General features: G+C 38.1%; 2 protein-coding genes across 4 annotated transcripts in view; one reads left to right on the top strand and one right to left on the bottom strand.

Moving 5' to 3' along the window:
- Positions 1 to 22,102, bottom strand: part of NRG4 (neuregulin 4) — a 51,885-nt gene that overhangs the window by 5,642 nt on the left and 24,141 nt on the right. Inside the window, exons 2-7 of one of the 3 annotated variants that reach the window (XR_014957474.1) lie at positions 17,048 to 17,221; positions 16,027 to 16,082; positions 12,021 to 12,114; positions 4,251 to 4,400; positions 456 to 535; positions 271 to 363 (exon numbers count right to left, since the gene is read on the bottom strand). Coding sequence is in view for 2 of the 3 variants with exons in the window: in XM_085588171.1 (XP_085444297.1) it covers positions 358 to 535; positions 4,251 to 4,400; positions 12,021 to 12,114; positions 16,027 to 16,036 (432 nt within the window). In the remaining variant the exon portion in view is untranslated. Of the gene's footprint in view, positions 1 to 128; positions 536 to 4,250; positions 4,401 to 12,020; positions 12,115 to 16,026; positions 16,083 to 17,047; positions 17,222 to 22,102 lie in introns of those variants that run through there. The other 2 variants (XM_021546784.4, XM_085588171.1) reach the window with 2 other exon arrangements.
- The window catches only part of TMEM266 (transmembrane protein 266), an 83,749-nt gene continuing 83,404 nt past the window's right edge, over positions 21,758 to 22,102 (top strand). Inside the window, exon 1 of the mRNA XM_077785832.2 lies at positions 21,758 to 21,907. The gene's annotated coding sequence lies outside the window, so the exon portion shown is untranslated. The remainder of the gene's footprint in view (positions 21,908 to 22,102) is intronic.

The raw sequence follows: 22,102 nt of genomic DNA on the forward strand, positions 1-22,102 counted from the left end.
TCTCTGTGCAGTAAAATAAATATTGTATTTTATTTATTTCCTATGTAGTAAAACCCAAAATTATCTCATGCATCTACCTGTGCATTATTGAAAACCATAAAAAAAATCTCACAGAATTCAAACATAAATTATAGTGATTTCTGTATAATTGATACAGTTTTAAAAGTACATAGAAACTCCAGTAAGTGCAACTGTTTAAGTCTTAGATGAAGTCTTCTCCAACATGTCAGCCTTCTGTTTCAGTCAACTTTCTTCTCCCATCTTGCTTACCATGTCACCTTCTACAACTTAGATTCTTAGGGTTGCTCTGCATGTTGGTTCTCCACCGTTCTTCCACTCTAATTCTTTAGGCTGTTGTTATTTCTGAAAAATAAAACATGTGACTTTAATTAACAAAAACTTCCTCCCCCGCTTCCCTTGTGGAGTCTGGTCATTTAATTTTAAACTGTACTCACTGTTGCAGCCATTGCTGCTTGTAGTTTCAACTAGGTTGGCACCATACTCTGAAGAATTTGTCCTTGGAATAGAAACTTTCCTGACCGTAAAAAACAAAAAGGAGACAATAGAGAGAGAGAAAAATACACACAGAGTAAAAAATGTTATCAAGGAAGAGACAAGTTAATGGAATGAATGATTTTTCCATTGGAAAAAGTGAATGGATCTTCCCCAATTACTTTCTACTTAATACTCATTTTGAGAAGCATGTGTTTGAGAGAGAAGAACAGAGATCAGAGGGCAGTACAGCATTTGGAACTACCTGGCTTTGCTCCTGAAGGTAATGTTCCTGTTTGTCTGATTTCTTAGGTCTTTATTTAAACAATTAGTAAATAGCACAGAATTATTTATCAATTCTCTTAGTGTTTGGAAATGATGTGTAATTTTCCACACTTTGTTGAAGAGGAGCAAATCTTGTAAGTGGAGCTGATCATTTGCTGTCTAGTTCTCTTTCTTTTAATAGTAATCAGACATCTGCTCTCTTGAGAAGAGTCATGAGCTATTCTCTGTTCTGTCCAGTTTGTGTCCTGGGGTGATGCGACTCCTCCACAAAGTCTGTTGTCTTGGACAGCTTAAATGGCTTTATTCCTAGACCCTGTTGTTTTGGCTGTCTGAATTCTTGTTCATCAATGTTACACTTACTTTACAGGTCATTTGGCATCTTAGCATGCATTTACAATGAAATATAGAAATTAATTGCAGATTTATTTCAGTTTTCCCTAGGGTTTGCTCTATTCCTCTGATCTATATGTGTGGCATTTAGGCTTCTCTATTGCTTTTAAAGAAAAGCTGGCTCATGTGGCATCTCTTCTCATACCTGTCCTATTCTTCTTCCAGTACAATATGTTTCTGGAGGAAGAAGACCAGATGGACCTGGTCTGATAGGTGAATTGCTGGAAGCAGAATATGCCATGTGTTCCTCAGTAGCAGTAATAGCAGGGATTTTTGTACACTTCTCTGTTCTGCCCATGTCACAAGGCCAGGCTTTATCAGCACTGTTTGTTGGAGAGGGTGGGGGATTGTTTCAGATGGAGAGCAGATAGATCTGTGTTTGCCCTGCCTCCATGTGCTCTGCATACTGGAAAAAATACATCATCAGCTGATAAAAATGTGATGACTCAGTTAAATGCAAAAGGAGAATTATTTCCCACTGTTCACTCAGAGCTTTCACGTGCAGCCCTACTCTTTTATGGATTACTTTCACTGTAAGTTATGATTTAGTTTCATAAGCAGAGAAATGAAACCTCCACCCTTGTATGTTGAATGGATTTGTTTTTCGGGAGCATGAAATGCACTTGCACATGCTTGGTCCTCAAATCTGCCCCAAATGGCCTGAGAGAAAGAAAACTTGGAAAGGAAGGGAGGTATGATGATACAGACAAGAAAATAGAGCACTGAGTTCTATATTCCAAAAGATTTGATGTATAATTTTAGGAATTCAGTTTCCTTGTCCTGAGCTTCAATTAGTTTTTTAGAGGAAATTAGTATTTCCTCTTCTGCACCCCTTCAGATTACCTTATACTTTATACTAAAACCCCACTAGAACCCTCTGCTGAAAAAGCCATGGAAATGCTCACTAACACAGTATCAGGGTAAAGGCTGATACTTGATCCACAATCTGCTCTCTGATTGTGGATCAAATGTCATTGTTAATGAAGTGGAATAGTGGAAACTTTAGCACAGTATGTCTCTTAACATTTTAAACTTAATGTATCCTGTCAGGAGGCCAAGTCAAACTCTCAGCTAACCTTTATAAGCCCCAGCTCCACCCTCTTCTAAGATATAGGTGATAGATGCAGTTTGAGAAAAACATCTGGATTGACAACAGCTCTTAGCAATAATGCTCATTCACTCAGCTGAAAAGAGATGAGTAGATTAAAGTATCCACTTGAGACTCCTCATGTGTTGGTCGCTTCAGCCAAGAGATAAGGATTTAGAGATGTAAAGTGTTTCATTTATAGATGAGTTTCTAGCAGATGATCATCCTACATCAGCCTCTGAAGTGTAAAGGTAAGACAATTTTAGCCAATTAGGTTCTTTTATCTGCACTAAAGAAGTTGATAACAATTTTATGAGATTTCCCAAATTAGTCTGGTGTGTAAGATAGGGTTCAAGGGCAACTATGTTATAACTGAGTTGTTGCCCTTTTTATTTTGCTAATAAAGAGGCACTACTACTTGTTCTGCCAGTTAGGTAAAGAGTGAGTAAAGAGAAGTTGATGTTCTACCTGACTAATAAAAGAATTTTCACAGACCTGTCATTGCTGTCACTCTAAGCTTCTGTCTTTGGACCATAAAACTCAATAGATTGTCTCCAGCTTTCCCCTAATTTTACTGTATGTGAAAGAAAAGGGATCTTTTAACACATTACTCTCTGAAGACTGTTTTTTCCTTTTCTCTGAGACAATTTTACTTCTAAAGAAATACTGTCTGTATCTCTATGAGACTCGAATTAATTTTTCTTAAGTTAGTTTAAGTTGTATTTTGTTCTAATAAGTTAATAGTAATTTGCAAATGTTTTTTAGCAAACAACTGCTTTGGCATTCCATGGCTAAGCAAGATTAATTTAATTAAAATTGCTAATCTGGGGGATGTCCTTTACAACAAGGGATTTTTTATACCAACTGTTTTATCCAATGCTCTCTATCTCTTCTAAATACATTCAGCTGTGAGAGAAGCTGGCATTCAGTGGGTTTCCATGACAGCAGCTGAGGTAAAACTAGACCAGCTATTCCAAAGGTCGCTTATTGAAAGGCACAGATCAGAAAAGTTGATTTAGCAATGTGACCACGGGAGCACAAACAACAGAATTGCAAGAACCCTTGGTTATCATAACCAAGGAGAAATGCAGTATAGGAGGAAAGAGAAGATTCTGCAAGTCTGTGAGTAAAGAATTACAGGGGCTATAAGGTGCCTTATAGAGATGCATAAACACATATTATTGGTATACGGCAAAGTGAGTTCTTACAAAAAGTGCTGTACTCTAAAAATAAAGAGGGGACACAGGTGCAAAATAAAGAAGGCATTGCAAGTGAAGATGATACATTTATTTGGGTTTGGTATAGGTGTAGTGATATATGTACAGCATCAAATAGTTGCCTCAATCCCAGTAACTCTTTATGTGTTTTCATTCCAAGTCCTAAAATGTCTAAAATGCTACTAAAACCAGCCCTGCAGCACTTGCTGTCTGGCACTGACATTTGTCTTCTAGTCAAACTTGGATCATCCTGAACAAATTAGTTAGCTCTCTGAGTTGTCCTAAATGCTAGTAAACATCTACCTGGAAGTATTCTTCAATTTCATTCTTTCCTTAGTTTTCCTTTTTAGACTGGGAGTGGTAGAAGAATTAGGAGCTGATGGCACCAGCTGCTTTGGTTACCAATTCAGTAGGATCAGTTTCTGATCCCTAAGCACTTTGTTAATTTGCTTCTACTTCTCAGTCTTTGGACCACATAAGGTAGACTAATGTTTTAAAATGTTAGCACTAACTCTAGATGGACTGTAAAATCTCAGATAGGGGTGTATTTTTTACAAAGCAGCTGTAAGTAAGAGCTTAGAAATGACACTGAGAAAACTTCAAGTCAGGAAGTAAATATTACAAGCAACAAGTTGAGACATCCCCATTCATTATGCTGAATAACCATACAACCTTATGGATAATTCATTACATACTTTTACATTCAAATAATTACTACATGATTGTCAGAAGAAATTTCTACTTGATTGAATAGCTTCAGCCTTATGAATCACTTTTACCTGCAAAGGAAGTAGAATGCTCCAATTGCAAGAACTCCTAGAAGAAGAAGGGAAGCCAAGAAAGTTGCAAACAGGTCACCTTTTGTTTGGGATTTGATGCTGGGCAGCAAAACTTCCTCACAACGAGCTCCTGTGTAATTCTCAATACACCTGGGAAACCAAGTTGTATTTGGATTAGATGGTAGCTTGTCATCTACGATGAAAAGCATAAAAGGCTTCTTCTGGGTAGAGAACCTGTGATGACTCAATTCAAAAATTATATTTGCTTCACAGCAAGTTTTGTTACAGAATTTCCTCTCACCTGATTATTTCTGGAACAAAGGGAATTAGGCATGTTGGGCATCAAGTTTACATTCTGATCCGTACTGCTTTTATATATTAAGTTTAATATACTCATCACTGACAGATTTAATTAATTAAGCTACTTCTTTAGTGTTAACTGTGTCATCCCATTGATTCTCACACAGTAGTCATGCTTTCTTTTCCCTGTTTCAAGTAATTTTCTGGCTTCCTTTGTTGAAGATGGTAGTGTCAGCTAAAGACATCAAGGACATGAGAATTCATTGAGACACAGTACAACTTAAACTGTGAAAGTAGTTTATGCAGTGTAATAATTTGTGCCAGAACATGTCACATGCTAGGTGAATAACCCCCTCTTGGGGAGAACTACATAGAAGTCTTCTCTACTATGCTTATTTTATGTGTTGAGCTTCTTAAGACTTCTTCTGAAGAAAGGATTTAAACAAATATGATATTTTACCATGGTAAAATGATATGATGTTTTAGTAAAAACAAATAAAATCAATGGCTTAGTAATTCCTATTCAGCCAAAAATAGGCAGGTTGAAGCTAATCTTCATTTGTTTTGCACTTATTCTGCTAAGTTTTCTTAAGGAATTGATTTCATTACAGAAAATGGAAAGCACTTTTTTCAATATCTAGATCCTGTGTGTATTTTTTATATATGTAAATTTGCTTCTTTCTATTTGTATTACTAAAGATCTTGATCCTTCTTGCTATTTCTGGCACTGAAGTCATAATAATCTGTGACATAAGCAATTTTAGGCTCCAGCTGAGAAAAATGGGCTAAACTCTGCAACATACTTGAAATTCTCAAATGCCATTGGCAGCTGCAAGGTATAATTTCAGATGAGGGGTAAGAAGGTGGAGAGGGGAGGAACTGCAAAAAAAGAAGTATGCTTAGCATATCTAACTAGGACCAAAGGTTCCCTGTGAGTTTTCTGACATGATGCCTGATGTGACTCCCACTACAATTTCTGTAAGTTATGAACCAGTATTTCAGTACTGCTGGCCTAAACCACTGCACAAACAGTTAGTACCCTTTTAATTCTTTGTCTTTGGAAATACAGAAGATTTAGACACTAAAAAAAGACATCTAATTATCATCATATATTAAAGCTATGCAACTGATCAAACAGACAGCATTTACTAAGGACAATCTGAGGCTTTTCAAAGTCATGATGTTTCACTGCTGGGAGAAGCAAGGGCAGGCAGACGGCTCTGATTGCTTGAGATAATGTTCCAGATATTTATTCTAAGTGTAGTGGCTTTTCAGTGGCCTATTTCTGAAATACTGTAGAATACTTTAAGGATAGAAGTGTAGTTTGAGTGGGGCATTGTTCTCTAGCAAGTGAGAGAGAAATGCTTTGGAGAGCTGAATAGAGTAACAAGAAAAGAAAATGGAAAAAGAAATTCATAGGAGTATTCTTGAATAGCAATGAAAACTGGAGAATAATGCAAGGCTAAAATGATAGAGGAAGAAAAAAGTAGGTTTTGGCATCAAATTAAGGCTCATGGAAAAGTTCTAAAGAATGAGTGTAAAGGGAGTAAGTCAGTAGCCTAAAGAGCAGAATAGAACAGGAGGAAGACAAGACAGTCACAGCTGCAGAGAGCTGCATAGAGGATCAGGTAAATGGTAAGGGTTACTGAGCTGCTGTGATAGATGAGAGTGAGTTGGTGTCAACAGTGGATGGAAGCTGTATTCATGTTCTGCAAAGACTGTAGGAAAACAATTGGGAATGTGTTGACAGCACAGCAAAAGGGTCACTGAGATCATAGCACTTCCTACAAAATAGAAAACAGAACCAGATGCTTAAGGGGGTCACAAGTCTTTAAGAGGGAAAAGAGCTTGCAGGCCTAAGATTGTAAGGGTAAAACTATAGTGATATGGATCCAAGGTTATAGCAAAAAGAAAAAAAAACTATACTAAAGAAGCACATGCCAAACTTAAGACATCCTGGATGCTGAACCTATTAATTCTGCATGGTTGTAACAAAAACAAGTTATAGAAATATGACTAGCTAGTTTGATAGTATCTGTTTAAAAGTGAGGAATGTATTAGGGATTATAAAGCTACCCGTCCACTTTCTCTATGCTGGCCTGTTGACACACTTGCTGAAAGTGATTTTGTGCTATCTAGAAAATGCTGTAATGTAACCTAAAAATTATGTAGGTTTTCATAGGAACAAGAAAATTAAGATGAGATATCTTTGGGAAACATTTAAATAATAAAATTATAGCTGATGTGAACAAGCTGTGCTACAGCTACAGCATTTCTGAAAATCCAGATGTTCAGATATTTATTTGAACAAGTTTTTATTGCTGTCACCTTTCCTGATGTACAAATAGGTAAAGGCCTATGTTAAAGATAGAAGCAACTGATGCTTTAAGACAACCAGGAAAGGTTTCTTCTACAAGTCCTTGCTAAAATACGTGAGAAAGAAACTAAGCATACTTCAGTAATTAGCAGTGGAATTCTCTCAGAAGACCTGCTTATCCTGTTGCACTAGCAAAGCTCAAATAATTTCAGTGGAGTTACATATGCAGTGACTGCAAGCAAGACAGAACATGGTCTCTAACAAGCACATGGGCTGTGAACATACCCCAGAATGATGGTGTCTGTATAGTCTCTCCTAGAGGCAGCCAGTCTTACTATACACAGCCTTAAAAGTCAGCAGCAACTCCGTTTATGGATGCCTAAAAGCAGCACACAACTTAAGAGCAGTTGTTGACATGGCAGGCACTGGTGTACCTGCACTTGAATGAGCCGGGGCAAAGCCCAGAGGACCAAGTGCAGGCTGTAGTAAGGAGGAGTTGCACTCATTGAGTTTGTGTTCCCTGGCCAGGTGTTGCTGTTGTACATCACCTGCATGCTGTTACCCTGCTGTTGTTGCACGTGCCCGGTGCTGCCTTTAAATGGCCCTACTATGCAGCATTCCAGAGGTGATTTTTCAAATGGAAAAAAGGTCTTTCCCCCTCTAAGAAAATTGAATTTCTAATTCGGAGTTGAAAGACAGCAGCCTTCAATGTTTGAGGAAAATCTGTGACTAAAACCTCCCATTTTCATCTGGCATCCAGATTTCTGCTCTCCTAGATAGCTGCACACACATGCACACACACCCACACCTCTTGTCAGATGAGATGAGCCAGCCTTAACCATTGTATACAAATGTCCTATAGGAGCTCCAGACAAAACACTAGCATATGGAAAGAAACCTATAGAATCTTTCAGCACAGGGTATTAATCATGTCAGCATCAATGCAAGGTGGAAGAAAATAGACTGCATTGGATCAGATGTCAGGAGATGACCAGGGGTCTGCAATTACATTGATCCTTTACAATCTATCATTAACTGAAACATAACAGCCCTGCAGTAACACGGGCACCACTGCTGTCTCCTCTCAGATGCTGTTTGTTGGACAGTGCAAATGATCCTATGGCACTGGGACTTAGGAAGAAGGTAAAGTTTCTTTCTTTGCCAGACTCTAAGGTGGACATCATAAGGAAGTATCTGATAGACTGTAAAAGTAGGAAGTAAAAAAATGGAGTCAAATATGCACACAGATTCTCACTGCTTTGCATTATACTATCAGGGTGTTGACTTCAGTTGTCATTGAGTCTTCCTTCAGTCAGGAAAATTTTGGATACTTCTTGGTATAAATACTACTTCCATGTAAATACAAAGCTCTGAGCAGAAAAAGACGAGAAATAATCTGCTTGTCAATGCAATTCAGATTTCATGGCGGATAGCTTCAAAATCAACATAATCTTCAGTCTGTAGCAGACTCCTAAAAGTTCTCCTAATACATTCGGTCTAAGAACATCTAGTAAGTATGAAAAAGAATTTAGAGACAAAGTGAGTAAGCAATGGCAAAGTTAATTGGACATCTAAGCAGGTTTTTAAAAAGTTTTGCATTTAGAGAAGTTTCAAAACAGTTACTCTCTATACACAGAGTAAAATAAAATGGAGAGAAGTTGAAAGAATGGGTTATTCTTCCCTAAAAGAATGGCTTCTTCTCCCCTCCCTTAGTTATGTGTTTGTATGGGAAGGTTTCCCTATCTGGCAGTTATATTAATTCAGATTGCTAATACTTTTCAGACACATAAGAGTGTGTTGCATTTTATATTGTATGTCCGATTAAAAAGAAATCTTAATTATTGATCCTTTTAGCCATACTTTTGGTGTGAATTCTAACTTTTGTTACTACCTTTCAAGCCAAAAGCAGAATTGAAAAATACTAATTGAACAGTTTGATTTCAGAAGAGCCTGAGGTACATTAAAATGTAATTTTGGAGGCAGAGAAAAAAGAAAAGCCCAAATGACTGGGAAGCCCCTCCCTGGCAACTTGCAGGGTGCATATTCTGAAGGCTGAAAGCACAGCAAGTGTATGACTTGTGGGGATGTCTGAACTAGGGAATGGCAGAGGGCCAGGCAAGGAGGGAGTGTACAGAAAGTGGCAGAAGAATTTGCATGGGATTTACTGGATTATCATAGGAAAGGTGGAGGAGAGATTCCATTACGATGGAAGCAAAGGAAGGGAAAAAGGAAGAAATATCCATGAAGATATACAGGAATTTCAGGGAGAAGATTTGCAAGGTCTGCCTGTGTCTCTTGCAATACTTATGCCTCAGCAGAGTAGGATCCCTGTCCCAAAATGAGAGCATTTACTGTTGATTTCTGTGTGTACTGCCCTCTGGAGCAGAGCTCTGTGCATGTTGTCTTATACCATCTGTATTTTGCTTGAAATACAGAAAGAATCCTCTCAGAAATATGCCAAGTGTAAGAAAAAATGGGAGCACCAGAGCTTCCCCTCAGAAACCAAAATCTTCACTTAATTCTGCAGTGCATTAATTAATTCTTATGGGACAGCTGTGCATCAGGTGCTGAGCCAAACAGCTTTCAGCCTTCATGCACCTGAGGCAGCTGCTTTTCCATCCTCCTCTGTCCTGCTGCCTGTTTATTTAGTTCATTTGAGTGTTCCTGGGTTTGAAGCTCATCTGGTTTATTGTGACAGGTGTGCTTTTTACTGCTGAGAACATGAACTCCTTGTTGGGAAAGCAGTGAGGGAAGATGGCAGCTGAGCAACCACATGTTTTAATGCATGTCAGCTGTATTTAAAATCTGCTACTGTTGCACATGGGGGGGGGGGGGGTCAACTAATGTTCAACACGTATTAAATCTGTGCCTTGGATAAATCTATTTCTGAATGATAAAAAAAACCCTGACATTCCAAAGGTAAACAACAGTTCTTCATTTTTATCATGCTACAAAACACATATTTCTAAAAAATGATATATTTTTCTTGGTCACATGGTGAAATTACTTCCAATGATGTTGCACAGAGTAACTCTGCTGAGCACAACACATTTGTGTGACTAAGTACCATGTCAAGGCAAATGTGTTTTAAGGTATTTTTACAGTTTGCTAGTCTGTTCTTTCTCCATCTCCTCCTTTTTTAATTAACAATCATTCAGCCCTTGATTCTAAAAGTGATTTGAGTTTTCTTTCAATAGGACATGATAATTTGAGAACGCTGGGGAGCTTTGGATGGGATTTGGCAGAAACCTTCCTCAAAGAAACTGTGCAAGTCTGTGATGATGCCAGTCATGAAGTTCCAAAGCACCAAATATTTTCTGAATTCTGCTGAATGGTGATGTATTTTTCCTGTTGTTTCTATTCACATCACTGCTGATTACTAAGATATCTGTGTGTAAACAAAACCTTTCTCATCTATAATTAGCCTTCTCTGACTGATTAAGGAACATGCTTAGAATGAGGATGTGCTTAAATAGAATGCTGCTATTTAAACCCATCTAACTTCATAATCAACCACTAGATAGAGAAAAAATAGTTGATAATTTAAATGCTATAAGATTGCCTGAGTATAACAAAAATGTTCTTAAGATGTTACTTTTCTGCTTCAGCAGATTATAAAAACCTGTAGTACCTGAATTGAAAATTACTTCATTTGGAGCTGTTAAAGTGTAAATTATCTCTGCTGACTAGTTTGTGCTCCTGAAGAATGAATTTTTCTAAGTATTTGTTACTTCATATTTATAGTCATTGCACTGAATACATCTTTCTTGTTACACAGTCCAGCAGTAGTTGAGAGGGTGCTTTGAAATTGTGTAACTGCTGCTCTTTAGTTTAACCATTCATTTTTCATTTATGTACAATAATACAGAATTCCTTCTAGAAAAAAAAGACATGTATTTCAAAATGTTTTACTTTTTTGTGTAGTATTCCTTTTTTTATTGCATAAGCTTGCAAGGTTTAGCACATAGAATAAATCGTCATACAGCACTTCAGAGATTTAATCTCTCTTCTGGATCTGATTCGTTGTGACACTGAACAATGACAGTGATATGCTGTGTATATTTTTCAATGAGCATTTACCACAAAATTGCCTCTTTTCTCCCTGTCTAAATAAATGAGTTTATGTGCTTGAGTTTAAGTATTCAGATTGAACTGTCCCAAACAAAAGGAAGTAATATTTTAATTAGGCATCTGGGAAAAGATGTTGTTTCCTTCTTCAACTTTTTTATCCAGTTATCATTAGTTATAGCTCAAGGCAGAAGAGGAAACAGAAGTTGCCATGGAAGAAAAAAGGTAATATCCTTAAGTGTTATTTAATATTTGTCTGAATGCCAATTTTTTTGTTAAGCAAACCCATTAAATCAACCATAATTTATTTTGATGGATGATAACTCAGAATTAGTAAATGCAGGACCATGAAAAGTGGCAGTTTTATTTAGCATCTTATGTCTTGTAAAACCAGAGAATAAAAAGATAGGGCAGCATTTATGCAGGAAATGTATCCACATGCAAAAACAGGAACTGCTTGTTTTCCTGTTTGCTGCATGGGCTTCAGAAGGAAGAATGGTTCTGTTATGGAGTGGTGTAAGAAGGATCTGTATTTGCTGCCTTGATGTTTTTTGTCAAGTAGTCTTTGGCTGCTCTTTGAGCATTTCAACATGATTTGAAGAATGCAGTAAGTCTTGAATTACATTCTTTTTTTCCCCCTTAAAAGATTATATTATTTTTTGTGTCTCTGCATTTTGTTCTGGTCAGGTCATTTTATATTACAAAGATTTTTGCAACATAAATAATTTGTAAGAAAAACTGTACTTTGACTTTCTGAATGCCTTTACCACAGTTTATATTCCATGAGGCAAGGGTATTTTGTTCCTTCTGTATTGTAATGAGGAAATATGGCTCTAATTATAGATATAATCCTGAATGCATACATAACTGAATACTGTTCCACCTGACAAGAAAGTATACACCAAATATACACATTTATTTTTCTCATATTGCTATGTCTCTGTAAACTAGGTAAGTAATAGGTAATTGGTATTTTCTTTTAGATAATGCTTTAGCAGTGATTCCTTAAAGAGGGGAAAATGGAGAAATAGTCTTTAGACAGCTACTGTCCAATACTTAGACACACAAACTTTAGTTTCACTGACCTGCAGAATGGACTGGATACAGTAGGAATCATATAACAAATCCCTCCATTTAGGCAAAAAGATCCATAACTGGTGCCACAGAGTTCTTCATGATCTTAAAAATAAGACCAAAACAAGCACTGAGAATAATAGACTTTAAACCAAATAAACACAAAAATAAATTACCACACAAATGAAACCTGAGCAAAAAAGGTTTGGGTCTTGCCTTCCAGGCCAGCAACACAGAGCATGATTTTGCAGAACTGTTTAATCTTACAATATGCAGAAAAGATCAAAAATTTATCACTGTATCAGACGGGAAACAGCTAAATTAGATTAATAAATCAAACTCTCTCTTGCAGTGAGAAATTCTCCATTTCTTCTTTTGCTTTTCATGACCACTCACCATAGTGAGTACAGTGATTCACATGATGACCTATATGAAGTCTGGTTTGTCCTATTCCCGTGGCACAGTTACCAAGTTACCTTTAGCTTAGTTGGCTCCTGCAATAAAGTCAGTCAGGCAGATGCACCCAGTCCCAGGTAAGGGCCAGGACATTCTGGGCTGCATGAAATCTGAACTGTAGCACACTGGGACAGCCCCACGTTTCCCCATCCCGATTCTCAGTGGCCAAACCAGGGCACAGCCTGCAAGCACACACTTATGTACAGGGTTGCTGGCTACAATATCATTTCCACAGATCTAAAAAAACCTTTTTCCTAACTCAGTAGGCTTCTTAGATGAATTCTAAATTTGTTAAATATAATTAGGCATTCTAATAACACCCCAAATGCAGGACACTAATGTTGGCACTTGTAGCAGCACTTGTCCATTTTGTGCTTAAAAAGCACATCTAACTGTACCACTTCACTCTTCCTGAAAGCAGTCTAAATTTGGAAGTTAGACTGAATATATTTATGACACATTTAATACATCAATAACTCTTTTCATATATACGCATCTAATATTTTTATATATTTCGTCTATCTTATGAAACCACAGTGTCTCAATCAAAATGAAACCAGTCCACTCTTCTGATATCACAGGGGTGACAGTCATGTGTAAACCTCACACTTTAGGTGTTCTTGCTGTTATTTCTCCCAGAAGATCTGAAAACCAGAATTCTGCTGTGTCACTATTTATGTAGAGAAGACATATTCTATACGTAACATAGAGTTAAGAGGAATCAAGAATTTCGTTTTCTTATTTGTCTCAAGAAAAAGAGTTAGGGTTCCCCTTTATTCCTGCAGGGGAAAAAAAAAAGTAAGAAGTGTGGCTGTAAGACATTCTACCCTAGAGAGACCTTCTACAACTTCTTATATAAAATAAGCCAGGCTTTTCTAAGAGTGGCAGAAATGCTCAGCTACTTCCACCTCTGTGCAACCAAATCATTGTGCATCCTGCTATCCTCTAGGCCAGCTCTACTAATTCTACTCTCCCTTCTTTTCCTACATTCTTCCATTTCTGTGACACCATACTGATTAGAAGCATGAGTAAAGTCCATACATTATTTTACGTTGAAGACAGTTACACCCCAGGGCCCAAGAGGAATTCAGTTTTGTGTTCCTGTTAACAAAGTGCCAGCATCCAAATGGTAACTGGACCTTCTTGCCTGTGGGCAGATAAATTAGGAAGCTGGAGGAGGGGAGAAGACAGGCTGGAAAGATTGTTCATTTCTGACCTTGTTGCACAGAAATGTGTGTTCTGTCCTACCTTGTTAGAAGTTAAATGGAAATTTATTTTAACTCTGAAGCTTTCTGTGCTTGTCTGCTGGCAATTCATTTACTGCAAGTTCACAATTAAAAGACTTCTAAAATTATTTTGTATGGGTAACTGTACAATTGCAATAGGAATAAAACAGGAATGGGAGAAAACAAGGAGGATTTTAAACAAGAGCTACACCTTAGTTGATTCTAATCTATTCAAACATGACAGTGGACCTCCTGTGAGAGTGTTATTCAGTTGAAGGCTACATCCTTCCTTAAATGAAGAGAGGGCACTGAACACATCAACAGTGTATCCGAATATCTATACAATTTTAAGAATCAAGTGAGTAAAACAAAACTCTCAACTTTGACCTGCTCTCAAATCTTTTAAATGTCTGAGGGAGTTAACTGTTGAAATTCTAGACAGAAAAGTAAGATGATAGAAGGCAGGCCCTGCAGAAAAATGCTTTTGAACAGCTCATGAAAAGGTTTCAAAGCATTTCTCAAATTTGTTAGCCTCCTTAAAATCCGTCCTTGTTAGTTCTCTTTCTTCATCTTTATGCAGAAATAGACCTGTCTCACACTGGCATAGGGGCAGAGTTCTGAAGAATGCTAAATGCCTCGAGTCATTCAGGCCCTGGAACATTTGGGAGAATGAGCACTATTAAGGTGTGATCTTTGTATCAAGCACCAGCTCTGCAGCCCAACCAGACGTTTCTGTTCTGGCAAAATATCTCAGGCACTTTCTCTTATGTCTATTAGAGAAAAGTGAGAGAGGTGGAAAGAAAGAACAAAAAGTTCCTAGGAAACCTTTGAAACCTTTTTGATTGTAATTACAGACAATTTTTCTATAGGCTTTCTTTCTAGAGATAGACTTCTCTTCCAATAAGGGGAAAATTGTAACCTTAATTTTAGCAGTAATGAGAAACTTGAAAAAACCTCTATGGCCACCTTGATCAGGTACTCTTTTTTCCATCCAGTTGTGCTTTTCATTAATTCTATTTTGTGTTTTAATACTTTGCTACTGATTAGTAAAACTATCTGAGTGACACAGTATAACACAGATGTTAGAATTATGAAAGACAATCAAAGAAATTCAGGAAGCTTTAACTCTAGGAAAAATATTACTAACAAATTGTAATTTGCTACAATACAAAAATAGGTATTATTGTACTCCACACCTATGATATTGAAATGCAGTAGCTTGTTAGAAATTTCAAAGTTACAGTTCTGTATTTGTAGACAGGAAAGCATGAAAGCACCAGTTTATCCCTTTAAATCAATAGTCAATGATGCAAAAGAGTATGCTGGAGAATCAGAAGGGGTTCAATAGAAACCAAAACCCAATTACATTAGCATTGATGAATGTGTTATGATTTTTCATGAGGTAAGTCAATACATTATAATAATCTGAAAATGCAAATTCTATGCTTTGAAAGTCAAATGTATAATATAGTCAGACTCCATAATGAAGATAGGAAAGTTTAACAAGTCAAGAGATGATGGGCAATTAAAAAAATATAAAAGATTTAGCTTTGAAATTAATAGAATTCTATCAATGTATGTTGCACATAACATATAAGTATGTATTTTGATAACACCCATGTGAGAGATTAAAGAGAAGTAGGACACCAAAGTTATTTCTTTAAAAAGTTGGATTTTAGTGGAAGAAGTTAAGAGGAATAAAATGAGGTTTTTCTTTCTAATGCTAGACTGAATACTTAAAACTCACTGAGGTAATAGCAGCCTCTAAATACACTTATTCTTAATAATTATTTTTGAGGACATGCAGGTGTCCTGGTTTCAGCTGGAATAGAGTCAATTTTCCTCCTAATAGTTGGTACAGTGCTGTGTCCCTAAACTGTCTCATCTATTTGCATTTAAACTTTTGTGACCTGACCTGACTATGAAAAAAAAAAACAAATGCAGGCTCAATACCATCTTCACCCCCAAAAGCCAGCTAGCCTTGATAATCCACGTCATCTCAGCTGTCTTGCCTAAAATAGAGGCTAAAATACTAGATTGCCAACACAAAAAAAAAAAAGAGAGAGGAGTGAGAAATGTTGGCAGAAGGTAAAAGGGAGCCTGATGCATGCTTCCTCACTTGTCAGCAACTTTGGACTGCACAGTAACTAATCACAATTTGAAATATTAGGATTGATCAAAGCAAACAAACACCTCCTTACAGGATTTGTACCACTGACTGGTAAACTCTAGTGAGGGATGGCATCTCTGCAGAGCAGTTGTGACAATCTCAGTGGCAGCATCAAAATCAATGCAATTTTAATGAACTCTAAAGTAAAGACTTGGAAGAAATTACCTGTTCGCATATTATTCCAACAACAATTTTTTGTTCTTGGTCAGAGGCAACAGCACCTAAAGACAAACATGTAAATTGAGCATATAATTTTTAAACCTGGTGTCTTTTTCCCCTGAAGAAATAGCTATTGGAATGCAACTTTCAGTGTTTCTGCTAAGACATCTGTTGCACTCTAACAGTAATGTACTGTAATATGTGAGTTCCATTAATTCACAGGTAATGGCAAACATTCAAGTCTGCTGTCAAGTTCAGCGAATCCCTGAAGGCAGAGTAAAACTAAATTCAGACTAAAGCATGTTTAAACAATGAATACTTTTTAAAAACTGTCATGCTTATTCAGAATTGTAATACCTGATGCATGTAGGCAGTCTGATTGATTCTGGCTAGCTAATTAGATTGACACTTGCACCTTGAAAGACACTGCACACAACTGAACCATTCCTCAGACTGCTGATTACTCAGGTAAAATCCTGGTTGGTAGAATTCTTCCATTCCAGAAACAAGAACTTTCTATTTTGTCATTTCTCAGAGTGAATATGTGTTTTTCTTGAGTGTTCCTTGTGTCTGGATGTCAGGTGAAATTAGTAATATAAACTGAATTTTTAGAACTTGCACAATGATTTTAAAAATCTACAATAGAAACTCTCTGCCTGGACAGAAACCAATGTTCACTTGACATTGCTAAAAGAAACTTACTCTGTAGACATGCCAACTCTATAACCATCTATCCTAGCTATATTCTGTTTTCTTGTTGGGTATAGTCAAGGTTTAATGTACCAAATAGGTTACTGAAGAAGTCTAACATAATAGATAATTTTCTCATGTTTGCTCTTTCTATCTTCAGAGTGTATGCAAAGTAAATATTTAAGCAAACTGTCCTATATTGGAAGCAAGATTTATTTTTTTTAAACATTAAATTATCAAATAAAATAAATTATCAGCTTTATGAGAAATAGTTGCCTATACTGCCTCTACTTTCTGTAGAGGCCCATTTCAAAAGGTGTAATGAATTTGTACTTACTTTATAAGTAGATGGTTCTGGTTTTCATGGGACCTCGGCGGGCTTCTTTAGCTTTTTAACTGTACTGTCCATAGAAGACAATCTGAACTGGCAGTTCCCTGTGATACTGGGCTGTAACAGCAAGGTCCCCACCCAAAGGCGTCCTCTTGAGCTGGCTCACGGCTACACTTTGCTCTGTGTACAGAACCAAGAACAATTAACACAGCATGTGGCACAAAGAAACAAATGAAGGGGTCACTTCAGAACTAAAGTCTTTTTTCAAGAGAAATAAATCATCCTGGAAATTCATTTTTCTAGTAGTCAAGATCTGGATTCTATATGTGCTGTTAAAAAGGTTTCTAGTTCACATACTGTGGGTGAGGTTGCAACAAAGACAAACACATCTACAGGGGCCAAGTACAGAATAGGGTAACACCCCGTCATGCTCACAAGATTACTTGCATATTTTTCTAGGGTTACCAGCACTAGAGTTTATTGTTGAATTCAAAATACTCAGATAATGTTGTACATACAAATTGTATCATACATATATTTTACACAGGCATCAAAAATCTGATTTAAATTTGTGTTTTATTGGAGCAAGTAGTCTTTGGTCAATTAGTTTCCCTTTTCACAGAAAGCTTCAAAAAATTGGATAATATTTAATAACTCTCATAAAATATAGACAGGATATATAACCTAAATTTCATTACTAGCTCCTGTAGTAGATTTAATTAGGATATGAATTCTTGAATTGACAAAACAGCTTGAGTTTTGCTACTGCCAAAAGGAGATCTCAAATTAGCTCTCCTTCATCTTACTGTCAGTATGTACCTCAGTATCTCTGGTGCTGCTCCTGGTCTAAGTTTAACTTTTTCAGAAGATGCTTAAATCCAGTGATCTAGCAGAAAATCCCTTAGGGGAAGCTGATGGTTTTCTATTGCATCAGTGTGTTAAATGGATGTGCTATGCAACTCATCATCTCTTGGGACTAGGACTAATTGTTCCATGTAAAACAAATTGTTTATAAGCTGAGTGTAGAGAGCAAGACAGCTTGAGGAAGGCTGTGGGACTACTAATTGTTTATTTTCAAAGTTTGTTGCCTGTGTATTCAAGGAAATAGGGGGTCACAAAGGGAGGAAGTGAAAATACTTCCTCACCCATGTGAAAGCATAACTTTATTTTTTAAGTTCTGATAATGGGTATCACAATATGGGTCTAAAGATGTTTTTTAAAGAGGGGTTGCTGACAGCATTCACAGCTTTGACTTTTTTGTTTTTAAGATTGAAAAGTACATCATTAGGTAATCATGTATTTAGATGTTTTTCTCTGAGGTTGCACTCTGAACAGGAGTTGAAGTATGTAGCAGTGTTCTAAAAAGAATGAACTGGACTCTCTATCGCATTAGATAATAAGATTATATATTTAAAGAAAAGGAAGCACTACAGCAGAAATTGTTCCTAATTGTTGCTAATTCTTGCTAAGTGTTGCTAATTGTTGATTGTAACTCACACCTGTGTGTGCACTGAGTTCATACTGGAATAACAAAAATCATCTGTGCACCTTTCCTGCACTTTTCAAACTGAGTCTTCCTCTAGATGCAAATACAGACTATGCTCACGGAAACTAAAAATTAAATTGTATGAATGCTCAAATATTTATCTTCCATGTATCTTCGGAGTTTGTGAAATGTAACTTTGTATATCCAGTTAAGAGTATTTTAGTCTGAAGTTTAAATTATAGCCTGTTTTGCTGTGTGCCAGCTTGTTGAAAAATCTTATCAGTTCAACCTTTTTCCCTTCATCTTTGTCATCTAAACTGATATTAAGAATAGGAATGCATTCTTTGAAATACTTATACATGAAAGTGAGGTCACCTGTGTATACTGAGATACAGTGGAACAAGTCTTGAACTTGTTAGATTTGTCTTTAAATGAACCTGTCTGCTTTACTCCCCATCTGTTTAAATCAGAATCTGTATTGTCTCTTGCTTTTGTGTACTTTTACTGGTTAGCTGGCCTAAGCATCCACAGTACCTGTAAGTCCTAATGAGCACAGGCAGATAAGAAGCAAGCACTGAATAATGATCTCGACTTTGGTTTATGGATCTTTGCTATTCAAACATTCTTAAAACTAATCTCTATATAAATGCTCCCCCAAATTAAAGAAGATCGTTTCAGTCATGGGGGTATCTCAAATACACATTGTTTGTACATTTAGATTAAGTTGCACCTTACAGCTGTCTTTGAGAATAGAATTTTACTGCACTATGTATTCTTTCTAAAAATCAAAAAAGGTGAAATCTCATTGTGCCCCAATATTGAGCTCAAATATTTGGATTATGAAAACGGTGAAGGGGAAAAATCAAAAAAATTATGATTATGCTGATTAAATATAAATTTCCTACTGAGATGTCCTTGATACCTGTCAAGCAGTCAGTAGTCTACACCTCGTACTTTCTCCAAGAGCCAGGAACTGTTCTGAAGTTTTGTTAAAGAGTTTTTTCTCACCTAGGTATAACTTCTCATACCTTACAGTGTCAGAAGCTCACAACTGATCATCAGGCATCAGAAAAAATCCATCGAACTACCTGAAACTGATGCCTTGTGAAGGCTGGCCTAGAACAGAGGCTAGATGGAGTTAAAGAATAAAGCAGGGTTTTATTAAAATACCTCAGTGGATCTACCCTCAGCAGTACAAAAGCCCAGCCAGGGCTATGCCCAAGGTGAACCAAAACGGACAACTGGCCACCAGGTCTCTCTCTTTTATAAATTCTGGTCCATTTGCATATTGGAGTTAATTGTCCAATTCCAGCTTTAGCCCATGAAGTCCCATCCCTCTTGTTTTTCTCTCTTCAGTCCACATTGTTTATGTTCTTGGGCCTGAAATGTGGGTGGTTGTCCTTGGTCCCCAGCTGGAGCAGGAATTATTTTGTCTCCCTGCCCTGAAGAAAGCTCACCATCTCCTAATATGAAGCTCAGAACTACACACTAAAGTAGTACAGGATCTGAAAAACATAAGAGCTAAAACCTAAGGCATCAAAACAAATGAGGATCTCTATAAGAAGAATTGCAGGTGAGATAACAAATCTGTATAAGAACAGTGTTATACTCAAATTTATACACTGGAACTTCCTTTTAGGATGGGATAGCCACAGTATCAGGAAATTCTGACAAAAGACAGAAAGATAAAGCAGATGACAAATAGCTCACAAATATCAATGTGCTTTGGTTGACAGGGTAACTTTTTTTTTTAAACAGTTCTTCAAAATTCTTTCCATGGCAGTTTTCTAAAATGATAACAAATGGCTGAGTCCTCTTATATTAGAAATCCCTACAGCAAAAATTTAGGTTTGAATTTGGGTTTAAAAATTTTCATTTTTATCCACTACAGTATGTCTAGGATTAATTATATACTAAAACAGGGGGTAAAGCTCCTGTCATGGTGTTGAAATTGAAATTTGAGACATTACAGTGAATTTCAGGGAAAACTTTCCATTGCCAAAATTTTCTAAGCAGCTTGCAAATTTCCATCTGAAACCCCAGTTCTATTGTATGAGATATTCATACAGACATTGGCAAAGCTACAAAGTTGAGGCTTCTGTCCAATGTAACTACTGTAGTCACATCACAGATTTGTAATTTTGAGATAGAGATTCCAGTTTAAAGCTTGTGTATTCTTATGTGAAGGGAGTTATTAAATCTTACAAGACCCTTGCATTAAAAAAAATCACTATCAGTCTTGGAAAACAACCCCCACCACTATTCTATCATTTTGTATGATTACTGTGGCAATTTTGCTTCCAAGTTTCATCCCTAACTCTTGTAAGAAATCAGCCAAAATGAATGCTACTTCAAGTTTGTCTCTGCAAGGTTAATTTTTATTGATACCTCAGTGGCAGATGCAGTGTCCCTCATAATGTCAGCTCTCAAATATCAATAATCTCAGGCCCAGTAATCAGAACTCAAAATATCCATATTACAGGTTAACATACAAGGAGACAGTTTAGCACATGTTGACACAATCAAATAGACCAGTGCCACTTAAATGATCTTGAGTTACTGAAAATCTATGTCTAGGAGTTTAGATATTTACTTTATGTGGCAGTCATCAGGAATCAAGTGTAACTATTCTTCGTAATAATGATTTTGATTTTTTAAGATTCATCCAGCACTAATAGCTGGTTGCTGCTAACAGCAGCTGTTGCAAAACACAGGGAGATAATTGTCAAACCCCGAATTTCAGTCTCTTTTATTTTGTCCATTTAAAGCACCAAAGTTCTTAACCTTGAGGTGTTTTACTTCTTTTTTTTTTTTTCTGTGCATTTAATTTTGTATTGAGTTAATTTGTTCTACTTAACCCACGGTTTACCACAGCAAACGGGTATTCTTAACTCTGCAGGTGTAATCTTTCTCAGCCATGCACAGGACAATCTGCTGAATCAACGTAATCCCTAATCCGCATGCCGTAATCCTGCAGCTCCGGCGCGTTACGCAATCGCGGCCGCCGGGCCGTGAGGGCGCGGGGCCGTGAGGGAGCGGGGCCGCGCGGGCAGCGCGCGGAGCGGCCGCGGCGCGCGGGCTCGGTCGGGCCCGGCGCGGGGGTCGCGGCGGGGGCGGGGCCGGGGGCGCCGCCGGGCGCGCGCCTCGCAGTAGTACTACAGCGCGCGCCGCCCGCCGCCGCGATTGGCCGGGCCGCGCCCGCGTGACGCGCGGCGGACGCGCGCGCGCCCCCTCCGCTCCCGCGGACTGACCCGCGCGCCGGCCCCGCGTTTCCAAGGCGACCCGGCGGGAACGGCGGGAGGCGCGCGCGGGCGGCCCCGGGTTCCTCCCCGCGCGGGGCGCGCGCCGGGCGCTGGCGGCGCGGGTGCCGCGGGCAGCAGGTACGTGAGGGGAGCCCCGGGGACAGAGGTGCGAGCGGGGAGCCCCGATCCGCGCCGTGCCCCGGCCGTGCCCGAGCCGCGGGACCGTACCGCGCTCCGGCGCGGGCGGCGGGTCTGTGCCGTGCCCCATCGCAGCCGTGCGCGGCTCAGGGATCCCGGTCTCTCCGCCTCCCCGGGCCGCCGCACGCCCCACCG

Source organism: Lonchura striata, chromosome 10, assembly GCF_050655825.1.
Source record: "Lonchura striata isolate lonStrDom1 chromosome 10, ASM5065582v1, whole genome shotgun sequence".
In the NCBI taxonomy this organism is placed as follows: Eukaryota; Metazoa; Chordata; class Aves; order Passeriformes; family Estrildidae; genus Lonchura; species Lonchura striata.